This window comes from Molossus molossus, unplaced genomic scaffold (assembly GCF_014108415.1).
Source record: "Molossus molossus isolate mMolMol1 unplaced genomic scaffold, mMolMol1.p scaffold_m16_p_22, whole genome shotgun sequence".
Taxonomy (NCBI): Eukaryota; Metazoa; Chordata; class Mammalia; order Chiroptera; family Molossidae; genus Molossus; species Molossus molossus.
The window spans coordinates 15909018-15921820 of NW_023425358.1; the positions used below are offsets into that span (position 1 = coordinate 15909018).

Below are 12803 nucleotides of genomic sequence, written 5' to 3' on the forward strand. Positions count from 1 at the left end.
TCTATCATTCTGCAGCTTGTCTTCATTTTAACAGGGTCTTTTGGCAGAGCAAAATTATATAATTTTGATAAAGCACAATTTATAAACTTTTCTTTTCATGGCTCATACTTCTGGGGATCAAGACAAATTACTCATTGTCTAGACCTAGAGTATGAAGATTTTCATCTATTTTTTCCTGAAAGATTTATAGTTTTACATTTAGGTCCATAAATCAATTTCAATTAATTTTTAAAGTGTAAGAATTAGGTTAATACTAATTTTTTTTTGCCTATGGGTATCCAATTGCTCCAATATAAGATCTTGAAAGAATATTTTTCCTCTACTTATGCTTCTGCACCTTTGTCAGTTGGGGGCATATAAGACTACAAAAAAAAAAAAAAAATCAGTTAGGCATATTTGTGTGGGTCTATTTCTGAATTTTCCATTCTGTTCCATTGATCTATGTGTCTCTCCTTCCACCAATACCACTGTAGCTATGTAGTTATGTCTTGAAATTGGGTAGACTGATTCTTCCCACTTTACTCTTTTTCAAAATTATTTGAGCTCTTCTAGATCATTTGCCTTTATAAATTTCAGGATAATTGCTATATCTACAAAAACACTTGCTGGGATTTTGATAGGAACTGAGTTAAATTACTGCAAATCAATTTGGGAAGAACTGGCATTTTTATTATTTATTTGAATCTTCCAATTCATGAACATGGCATGCCTCTCCATTTCTTCACATCTTGTTTCATCAGCATCTTATAATTTTCAGCATATAAATCCTGAAAATGTTTTGTTAGATTTCTATATAAGCATTTCAGTTTTTTTTAAGCAACTGTAAACAGCATGTTATTTTTAACTTCAGTGTTCATGTGTTTATTGCTAGTATTCAGAAATACAACTGATTTTTGTATGTTAACTTATTTCCTGAAATCTTGCTGAACTCATTTACTTGTGGTAGGATTTTTCTTAGGAGGGTAGTTGCTTCAAATTTTTGGCAATTTGTCATCTGTAGAATAAGTTTTATTTCTTCATTTTCTTGTCTTTTTAAAAAAATTTTAAATTAATTTTCAGAGAGGGAGAGAAACATTGATGTGATAACTAAACATTGATTGGCTGCCTCCTACATACCCCCTACCAGGAATAAGGCCCACAACTCAGGCATGTGCCCTGACCAGTTATTGAACCAGCAACCTTTCTGTGCACAGGACAACATCCAACCAACTGGGCCACACCAGCCAGGGCTATTTCTTACTTTTCAATTTGCATGCCTTTATTTTCTTTTCTTGCCTTATTTCATTGGCTAGAACTTCCAGGACTATGTTGAATTAAGAGTGGTGAGAGCAGCCCTGGCCTGTTTGGCTCAGCAGTTAGAGCATTGGCCCTCAGACCCAAGGGTAGTGGGTTTTATTCCTGGTGAAGGGCACATACTTGGGTTGCAGGTTTGATCCCCGGCCCCGGTTGGAGTTGTGCAGGAGGCAACCAATCGATGTCTTTCTCACACTGATGCTCCTCTCTCTGTATTCTTCCCTCCCTTCCACTCTCTCTAAAAATCAGTGGAAAAAATATCCTCAGATGAGGATTAACAAGAGAAAAAAAAAGTGATGAGAGCCCTGGCTGGTTTGGCTCAGCAGTTGGAGCATTGGCCAGCAGACCAGAGAGTCCCAGCTTTGATTCCCGCTAAGGGCACATACCTTGGTTGCAGTTTGTCCCCGGCCCCAGTTGGGGTTGTATGGGTGGCAACCACTTGATGTGTCTCTCTCACATCGATGTTTCTCTCTCTCTCTTCCTCCCTCTCTCCCTCCTGCTCTATCTGAAGATACATGCAAAAATGTCCTCGGGTGAGGATAAAAAAAAAAAAGTGGTGAGAGCAGACAGACATCTTATCCTGTTCCCCACCTTAGGGGAAAGCACTCAAAGCGGTCTTTCATCACTAAGTCTGTTAGTGATAGAGTTTTTGTAGATGCTCTTCATCAAGTTGAGAAAAGTCATTTCCACTTTTATTTTTTGGGTTTGATCATGAAAAAATAACTATTGTCAAATAATTTCTTCATTGACTGATATGATCATGATTTAATATGGTGAATTACACTGACTGAATTTCAAATACAAAACTAGCCTCCCATCTCTATAATCAGTCCCATTTGGTAATGATGACGTGTTTCGTTTTGTTTGTTTCTTAATTCTATTTGCCACTATTTCATTAAGGATATTCATGTGTATATTTATAAAAGATTTGTCTCCCTTTTTGGTACTGACTGTCTGGTTTTGGTATCAGAGTAATATTAACTTCGTAAATGAATTGGGAAATATTCTCTCTTCTTCTGTTTTCTGTGGGGAAAACTATGCAGAACTGGTGCCAATCTGTCCTTAAATGTTTGAGAGAATTCTCCAGTGAAATCACCTGGGTCTAGACATGCCTCAACTAGTACAGAGCTATTCAATTCATGTTTTGTACTGAGCAAGTTGTGGAGACTGTAACAGTTTTTTGAGGAATTTGTTCATTTCAAATTTACATGTGTAGAGTTGTTTACAGTATTCCCCTACTATCTTTTTTTTTTATATAAAATTTTTTTTCTCTCCTTTAAATATCGATGTGAGAGAGAAACACTGATTGGCTGCCTCTTGCACGTGCCCCCTTCTAGGGATTAAGCCCGCAACCCAGGCATGCGCCTTGACATTTCATTCCATGGGACGATGCTCAATCCACTGAGCAACACTGTCTGGGCTTTTACTATCCTTTTGATGTCTGCGGGGTTTGCAGGAATGCCTAATTTCACTCTTGATTTTTTTTGTTAATCCTCACCCAAGAATATTTTTACATTGATTTTTTAGATAGAGATAGAAGGGAGTGCAGGAGGGAGAGAGAGAGAGAGAAACATTAATGTGAGAGACACACCAATTGGCTGCCTCCTGCACAACCCCAACCGGGGCCAAAATGCAACTGAGGTACGTGAGGGAACCGAACCCAGGACTCTTTGGTCCACAGGCCGACACTCTAACCGTTGAGCCAAACAGGCCAGGGCTCATTCCTGATCTTTTAAATTGTGTTTTCTCTCTCTTCTTTTTTTTTGGGTCAATCTTGCTAGAAGTTTGTCAATTTTATTGATCTTGTGAAAAACAAACAGTTTTTGGGTTGATTTGCTCTATTGTTTATCTGTTTTTAATTTCATTTATTTCTCTTATCTTTATTATTTCCTTTCTTCTGCTTGATTTGGGTATATTTTGCTCTTCTTTTTCCAGTTCTTTGAGATAGGAGTTTAGATTATTCATTTGAGATTCCGCACACATCCCACCCTCTAATGTGTGCTCTTAGTGCTACAAAATTTCCTGGCAGAACTTTAGCTAGGTGCAACAAATCTTGACACACTGCCTTTTCATTTCATTCAGTTCAAGGTATTTTTATTATTCCCCTTTGATCTATAGATCATTTAGAAGTGCACTGCTTATTAGTTTACAACAGTCTGGTCGGTTTACCTCCAAACTGTACCTCAAATGCATCGATCTCCTTCCTTCTCCAACAGCCTCTACCTAGCACAGAACTTCTGTCCTTGCTCCTCTAAACCCTCTTCTCTTCACAAGCACTGCCATGGTTCCCCTTGCTCAGAATAAACTGTTAAGTCCCCTCCTGGCCTAGAAGGTCCTTCCTCCCTCAGTCTGACATCTCCTCAAACGGACCTTTCCCAAATAGTCTAATTATATTTGTCCTGCCAGAGCCTCCTCCCTTGGCTCTGTTCAGCTCACACCCCTCTTTTTTCTTATTTCTCACCCGAGGATATGTTTCTACTTATTATCAGATAGAGTGGGAGAGAGGGAGAGAGAGAGACAGAGAGAAACATCGATGTGATAGAGCCACATCGACTGGTTGCCTCCTGCACAACCCTGACCAGGGCCAGGGACGAACCTCAACCAAGGTATGTACCCTTGACCAGAACTGAACCTGTAACTCATTGGTCTGAGGGCAAATGCTCTAACCACTGAGCAAAACAGGCCAGGGCTCAACCCTCTCTTAATTTCCTCATTGCACTTACAACAATTGGTAATTATTTTATAGATTTGTTTAGAGGTTAAGAGTGGTCTCTCCTGACTCCAAGTGAAAGTATTGCTTGAGTGGGGGTTGGGGGCGGGATAAGGAGGAGGGTGTCTGGTGGGAAAAAGGAGAAAAAAAAAAGTGGTCTCTCCTGCTAGGCTATAAACACCATGGGGGAACCTTTGTCATTTCTTGTCCTCATGCATCCCCAGGTGTTGGAATAGGGTAGGTGCTTAATAAATAGTTGTTGAATGAATGAATGTATGAAGGAAGGAGACATTGGCAGTCAGGGAGAAGCTGACTAAAGGCCAACGCTGCCCCTCTGTGGCCATACTGCAAAACTGCAGCTTCCCAGACAAAGAACCCTCAGGCCCCTCCCCACAGGAAGAGATTCTCACTTCCATCTCGCACCCTTCCAGAGCAGAACTCAGTTCATCTTCATCCACCAGGTCTCAAGGAGCCCTGATACTTCCTGTGCAAAATCTACTCCTTTCTCCAGAATGGGGATAGGGAGTATCCTTCTAGAAGGGCTCCCTTCCCCAAAGAAGCTGGGGAGAAAGGAGCACACCCTGCCTGAAAGGAACCATAGTGGAAGGTGGAAGATGCTGGCGTTGGAGAGGAGCTGGACCCATCAGGGAGGTCCCTAGCTCCTAAGGGTCAAAGTCCAAGGCCCTGGGGGACTGGGGAAGGGTGAGAGATAAAGAGGGGAGGTTTGGAAAGAGGTTAAGAAAGGCAGGAGCTCCTGCCAAGGTCCCAGAGCTAGCAGAGCCCCACACATCCCTTATGCCATCCCCTGCTTTTGAGGTGCTCAGAGATCCCCAAAGGTGTATAACAGGTGCTATGAAAATGACAATGCCAGTACTAACAGGGTGTATACCCTGCTCTCAGAGGCTGAGACCTGGAACATGGGGGATCAGCAAGGCCTCTTCCTTGCCCTGACATCTCATGTTTGGTTTGGGGGGCAGGGTCCAAGTACCCGAAAGGCATAGGACAAGACAGGGACCTCCCTAATGCACTGCCTTTGCACAATGAACCCAAGTTTAAACATCTCCACATTGGAACAAACCAAGGTACTGTGTAGGAGGCACATGATTTAAAAAAAAAAAAACATGAAAAATACAAATTCTCAAGTGTTTTTGGTGTTTTAAAGGCCCTGACCTCCAGGGGACCTATAGGGAAGAAGTGTGAGGCTTCTCAGCCAATGTGGCAAGACCAAGAGGGGGGTGAAATTCCGGGGAATGAGGTATGGATGCTTGATGAGGCTCTCCCCAGGTAGCTGGCAGAACTCAGCAGTCTGCCACCCTACTCTCAGTGTAGGGTTTTTGGAGGGATGTGGACTCTGCTATCTGGGACTAATTCCTTGGCCTGGTCTTTGGCTCACTGTATATACCCCAGAAAGGAAAGTGGGTGGGAAAAAAACCCTCTTGGAGGGGCTTCTTTACCTCCCTCTTGAGTGGGGCCACATAGGCCCAGGAGTTGGTGGCAGGGTCATAGCGCTCCACAGCATTCAGGTCATTGTGGTAGTCACGGCCTGCCACCGCGTAGATGTACCCGCCCACGACACACACACATAGGTCGGCGTGCTCCTGCTGCAAGGACTGGATCTGGAACCAGCGGTTGTGCCGCGGGTCGTACCTTTTAAGGGGACATGAGGACAGCACATCACTGACAGGTGATATAGCACCTCCTGCTCCGCCCATGTCCCCTGAACCCCCCCTCAGCTGCCTCCACACACCAGCACACACCCACTCACAGCCATGGCAGCAGGCTGCTAAACAACCGGGGTGTGTGGCCAGAAGCCTCCTGGGTTTCTGCCCATGAAGCTGGTCCCTTCCAGGTATAACCTCCTATGTGGTTGCTAGCCCACCCTACTATCCACCCCAGGGTGTCCAAGAGTTGTTCTTACAGCTACCTCCATCTCATCTGTTTCACCTCCTGGTTCCTATAGCTCCGTCCCCATTCATTCAAGATGACCATGAATTATGGATGGACACAACAGCCTCCCAGCCTCTAGCCAACACCAACATTCCTTCCTGGGTGGCCTGTTCGAACCTGTCATGTGCATAGTACATACATGTGCTCACCTTCATCACAGCCCACCTCTTCATCCCTTCGTTTACCTCATGCTTTCCCAACCTCCCCAGCGGGGTTGTCCTCTCCACTTCTCAAGGTCTCTCTTTCTGAGAGTGTCAGGGTGCTATCTCCCAAACTGGACGGTGGGTACCATGATGGTGGGGTCCTCTGGGAGTCCAGGCACTCCCATGAAGCTGGAGGAGTGCAGTTCAGCCAACAAGGAGAAAAGCCAACCTCTACGGAGCTACTGCTGCGTCCCAGCACCATGTGAGCATTATTACCTGTTACCATAACTTGCTCTTCTGACACGAGGGTCACTTTCACACCTATTTCACTGAAGATGCAGCTATCCCCTAATTACAGCCATGCCCTCTCTTTCCTTTTCCCATCAACCTTCATAAAAATGTCTAGTCCCCAACTAGCAGTTTCATCTTCCACTCCAGTGCAAAGCCCACCCCTACTCCCTCTTCTGCTTTGAAAGGCCTTCAAATTCTCAAACCAGGTGATCCCAGCCACTCCAGAACAACAAACTATAACCCTTACTTTCGCCTGCACTTTGGACCTACACTGCAACTGTCTCCTAGCCATCTCCAGCTAGCAACTCACTTGTCCTAAATAGAACCCCATGTTCCCTCTATACATTGATCCCATCCTCACCAGCAAAGCTCCTGCTCACACTCCAAAATCCTATCACTATAGCCCAGGCTCTTCACAGCCCAAGTCCACACCCACCTTTCCAGCACCCACAGCCCGTTCCAAGCTTTCCCCACTTCCAGGGGGCCTCTTCCTGCCTCTACCACTACTTTCCATGCCTCAGATCTGGTGCTCTGCAGGGCCCATGTGGGGCACCCAGGTAGGTGTGCTGTTTAGGTGAATACAGATGATCACAGAGCCTCAAGGGCCAGGGCCCCATGAGCCTGAGGCTGAAAGCCCATTCCTTCCCTGACCAGTATCTGGCCCCTTTTCCTGGGCATCCATGTAGCCGGGCACCTGCACTGGAGCTCCTGCTTCTGGAGCCTCCTTGCTCAACAGCCAATGCATAGATGTAGCCTCTCAGAGAAGTGTTTTTATTTCTCCACAGGAAGACCAACTCCAAAGAGAATAAGTCAAACTTCAAGTGGTTAAATGGTTCAGAAGAAAGTGAATAAAGCTTTCTTTGGCCTGTGTCACATGCTGGTTGAGGGAAGAGATCAGATGCATCCATTGCCCAAAGTACAAGTTAGACATGGTCTGCAGCCACTTCTTTCTACTACACCATTTGGCCAGCCCCTCCCTGCTGGGCAGGAATTCCAGGGAACAAGCTGTCTCAGGAGTCAGGACCACTAGGAGAGACAGAATATGAACCTGGGTGACACAGAGATGCAGGCCTGAATCCCAGCTCTGCCCGTGTAACTGGGTGCATCTGGGCATCAGTTTTACTCTTGCCGTTCACTCAGTTTCCACACCTGTCCAATGGGGTGATATCATCTGCCTAGAAAAACTATCATGAAGGATCATAAAGGACAACACACATAAAAAGGATCCTTGTTAACCTGAGGGAAGTTTGTAAAGGACCAAGGTTCACTTCGGTATTCCCAGACCTCAGTGTAGCACCTGATCGCGGTAGACCACGCACTGTCTGTTGAATAAATTAACAAAGGAGTAAGATTTCCAGCAGTGAAATCATTCCCTCACTCTACAAATATGTATCAGTCACCCAACATGGATCAGATACAGTGCTCAGTGCTGGGGATCCACAAGAAACTCAAGACAAGGGCCCTGCTTTCCATTAGAATGGGAAACAAAGAGTGAACAAGTGCTCAATATAATGCAGGTGTCATCAAAACAAATTATAGAAATAAGGTAAAGAAAATTATCTACCTGGCAGCTGGGTCAGGGGAGAGCAAAGCTCTCTTACAGAGATGAAGGGCCTCCTGAGAAGGTGCCATTTGAGACATGAATGACCAGGAGCACAGCCAGGTGATCTGACTGGGATCAGACAGCCAGACCAGTCCAGGGTACACCACTAAGAGGCGATTAATTGGCTAGAATGGTGCATTAACTGCTGCATTTCCTGTGCATGACACTCATTCATGTATATGTCATTCATTCATGTATATGTCTTTCTACCTATGTTTTTATTTATTTATTTTCCTCTTCAACTGAGTATGCAGCTTCCGGAGGCAGCCAAATCAACCCTGGTCATCAATGGGGTGACAGATGTCATAGCCAGATCATCCTCACATCCTCTTCTTCCCTATTCTGAGTCAAGCACAAGTCAGTATCTTCCACTAAAGTTAAACAAGACCCTCCATGTGCTTCCGCTTATTTCCTTCTGGTCTCCTGCCCTCACAGCTTCCTAGGCTGAGTTCACTTAGATTTGTGGTTTTAGATTTAAGGAAACACACACACAGATAACATCACACATCAATAATTTATAGATAACCACAGTTTCGCTGATTTCTTATCTTCCCACTGTGTCCTATATTCCACATTTTCCTCTTTATTAGATTAATTTTCCACTTTGTTAGAATAAACCCCCAAGTAATATTCTTTTTCTACTTAAAATAAGCTTTATTATTGCATATAAGGATATAATCAGTTTTAATCATTTTAATGCAAATTGTGGATCATCGAACTGCAAACTCAGAAGTGAAATCTAGAGTTGTTGGTACATATATGTTCTGGAGTCCTTGTTAAATTTAGTAGGCCTTTTCTTCAGTATTTCCATGACTTAAGCATTCCTATGACTATTAATAAAGTCCATTAAAATTAAAACATTTTTTGAAATACACTTTAAAAGATTAATCATAGCTCTAGCTGGTGTGTCTCAGTTGGTTGGGCATCTTCCTGTGCAGTAAAAGATTAATAGTCATGGAAATGCCCAAGGAAAAAAACAAGTTATTCTAAGTAGGGTCAGGGCATGTGGCACATGACACCAGCTACTACCAGGTAAGACATGCAGTCAGCTTTTAGTAGCCCAGAGCTATAGCTATGGAAAAGGTGCAAACATAGAAGGTGGATAACATAGATGCAATCAAAGAAAGAAAGAAAAAAAAGAAACAGTGTTATCTTGGAGGCAAATACAATTTGCTCCAAAGAGGTAACTTTTTATATACAGTTTCTGTACCAATGCTTTAAGATATAACCTGGGCCCTAGCTGGTTTGGCTCAGCGGTTAGAGCGTCGGCCTGTGGACCAAAGAGTCCTGGGTTTGATTCCAGCCAAGGGCATGTACCTTAGTTGTGGTCCCCGGCCCGTTGGGGTTGTGCAGGTGGCAACCAATAGATGTGTCTCTCTCACATCGATGTTTCTCTCTCTCTCTCTCTCTTTCCCTCCCACTCTGTCTGAAGATAAATGTAAAAATGTCCTCGGGTGAGGATTAAAAAAAAAAAAGATAAAACCTGATAAGTCCCTAGCTCCTTAAAATGCAAACCCTAATTTACTGCAAAATCTTGTTTTCTTATATTCTGAGAGCCTATGGGTTCTAAGGCTGGTGAAGTATAGAAGGGGCAAGGGGAGAGAACCAAACTCTTAGATCACTAAAATTAAGATCTATCTTCATCTGGCAGCTGTAAGCATCCACTGGGAGATTAAGGAAACATTCACTCTGTTGAGATGACAGATCCCAGGGCCCTCCTACCATCTTGCCAGATGCTCTGAACCCCAGCCCCTCAGTGATGCCTGCTCCCACCAGGCAGGTCTCACAACCCCATCTGCCATAGTGATTCGACTTCCTGAGTGGAGTTTGAGGCTGTGGTTACCAACCACAGGAACTGATATTAGCATTTTACAGAGTCTGGCTTGGGTCTCAGAGCAAATGTCCAAGAAGGGAATTTAGACCAGTCCTGTGTGAAACTGCATGTAACAGGACAGACTACAGGCCAGCAGCATCCTGTCACCCTACAGTTTCCCCACAGGCATACAACCACCCTACCATGTGCTGAGGGCCGGAGACCACAGTATTTTAGAGACATCTGGTTTACAAGTCTGTGGGTTGCTTAGCAGGGAGATCTGGCCTTGGCTCTCCAACTGGGAAGCTGAGCTCCCTAAAAAAGAAACTTTGAGGCTTGGCTGGAGGGAGGCTTGTACCCAGTGCTGCCACACCCACTGGGGACAGCATTTGGTATGAGTGAAAGTATTGTTTCCTAGCTTTGAGTTTCATCAGTTTAACAAAGGTTATCACTTCCTGGAGATCGGAGGTGGCTGAGAAATGGTCACCTCCTCCTCAGTCTTGGTTACCATACTTCTGAGAGGCATAGCCAGGCCAGACCCCAACCCACCCTCACCCCAGAAGATAAAATCATGGACACAAACTTGGTCCCACCTAGCTCACAGATGCCAGGAGTTGGAACTCTTTCTCTCTCTCTGCAGTGCCATCTTTCAGCTTGTGTAGGGTGGAAACTTCCCACAGGTACCAAACCCCATGAAATCAAACCAAAGTACAGTGGACGGGGCCTTGGAAACCTACTGGCAGCTGAGGCGCTGGGGATTTGCCCTACTTCCCTTTCTCAGCCCAAAGAAATGGATTTGTGGAACCACAGCTTCATAGACTGACAGAGTTAGGCCTCCTACAGACCACTGTAGTCCACAAAACCCACCTCAGAAAACTGCCTCCTTCTGGGACCTCATGCCCAGCACAATGCTGATGACAGGGCAGATGGTAGGGGTGAGGGGTGGGGACTTGGCATGAGGCTCAGCCATGCCTGTCGGCCTTTCCTGCTCCCTGGGCTGAGGACTGAACTCAAGGGAGCAGCAGCAAGAGGAAGCCATGCTCCACCGTTGGCTTATGGTCAGAAGAGCAAAGCAGATAGGCAAAGGGAAGCTGGGAAGAGACATGTCAAAGTTCAAGAGAGGGCAAGATGGAGGGAGCACCTGCCTATCCAGTGCACCCAGCTCTTAGGTCCCCTCCTTCTGAGGCCCAACCACTCTTCCTGCTACTGGCTCCCCTCCCCTGTGCTCAGTCAAGTGCAGAGTCACAACCCATCCCCTCACCGACAAGACAGCAGGGTGTGATCCAGGGTGAGTGTGCTTCTGAGAAGGGGACAAAAGTGAAACAAAGCATTCCAGGTCCCTTTTTCCTTATGTCACTGCCATCTGCATTCTCCAGATTAACCTGAAATTTATTCCACAAAACAGGGGTACCCCAACAAGCACAAGATTAATATAAAAGGCTGACCACCTTGGTCCATGTGATGTGCTCATGCAGAACCCACTCTGTAACCAGCCCTCTCAGCCCATGATTCCTACACTATAGCATCATCCTCAGACAGATATGGCCAAGGGCCCCTTCTTACCTCCAACATCGGGACTCGGCACGAAATCCCTGGGCATTATTGTCCCCTCCGATAAGGTACACGAAGTTGTTGAGCACCGCAATGCCCTGGTTGGACATCCAGGGGCCCAGGGAGGCAGTAAAGTGCTTCCACTCTCTCAGCAGGGGGTTCAAGTACTTGGCCTGGTTGCTGAGGATGGTGGATGGTGTGGAGTGAATGCCCCCGAAGCCCACGACACACTGGAAGTCCGACCGCAGCTCTGTTTGTGGGCTCTGTAGGCTGGGCTGCAGGCTCTCATTCTGGTGGTACATGAGAGCATTGGCCACTGTGTCCCTCAGTGGGCTGGGGTCCAGCTTGTCGTGCAGGCGTTGGAGGACCTCGGGTTCCATTAGGGGAAATCTCACTGTCTCAAGGAGCTTGGGGGGCTCATGCAGTGAGATCTGGTCTGCCTGCACCTGCTCCAGGGTGTAATGGTAGAGCAATGCACCCTCATACACCTGGGACTCGCAGGAGACCTCCAGGCGGTTGCTGCTGAGGAGGGAATAGACCTTCTCCAGGGGAAGCTGGCGGTACTTGTCAGTCCTTGAGAAGGTCACAAAGTTTTTGAGGATGTAGGTGTCCAGCTGCTTGGTCAGACGACTCAAGTCAAATAGCTCTGCCAGTCGGTAGACATCAAGGATGTTCTCCTCATCCACCCAGGACATGAGGAAATCACAGCAGAAATGAATGATTTCTGGGATCTGTGAATAAAGCAAGACCCATCCAAGCCTGGGAAACAATGTCTGGGCACAGAAGACAGTGATGGTGCTTACATGGCTTACATGGCTGTCCTCTGAAGCAGCCTCCTTCCCCAACCTTTCCTGGAGCAGAGGCTGGTACAGCTGCTTTCCCCAACACTAGAGACAACTAGGGCTTACTGAAGGTGGAGTGGGTTTAAATCCTGGCTCAGAAGTGATCTGTGGAATGCTCTCTTAGCCTCTCTGAGCCTCGGTTTCCTCATCTATAAAATAGGGATAAAGTGGAGAGGAATAATTACAAATGACATGATGCACAGGAACTCCCTGGCACAGAGTGGACCCCTGATATATGTCAGTTGCCATTTAGATAAAAATGACTGAATCTCTACCCTGGCTGGTGTTGCTCAGTGGTTAGAGCATCAGCCCTTGAACCAAGGGTCAAGGGCATGTACCTGGGTGGCAGATTCAATCCCCGGCCCCAGTCGGGGTGTGTGAGGGAGGCAACTAATCAATGTACCTCTCTCACATGGATGCTTCTCTCCCCACCCCCACAACTCTCTCTAAAAATCAATAGAAAAAATATCCTCAGGTGAGGATTAAAAAAAAAAGCACTGGATCTCCAGAGAAGCTGGAAGCTGCACAGTGGCCACTGTGTTGGCTGTCCCTGGTTTGGAATGCACCCAGGACCCCCACCTCAACCCCTAGGTCTAGAAGAAACTCAGTT

The 12803-nt window shown here is 45.9% G+C and overlaps 1 protein-coding gene across 1 annotated transcript in view; it reads right to left on the reverse strand.

The window, feature by feature from the left end:
• The window catches only part of KLHL22 (kelch like family member 22), a 43983-nt gene that overhangs the window by 7466 nt on the left and 23714 nt on the right, over positions 1-12803 (reverse strand). Inside the window, exons 4-5 of the mRNA XM_036276803.1 lie at positions 11364-12082; positions 5458-5650 (exon numbers count right to left, since the gene is read on the reverse strand). Coding sequence (XP_036132696.1) covers positions 5458-5650; positions 11364-12082 — 912 coding nt within the window. The remainder of the gene's footprint in view (positions 1-5457; positions 5651-11363; positions 12083-12803) is intronic.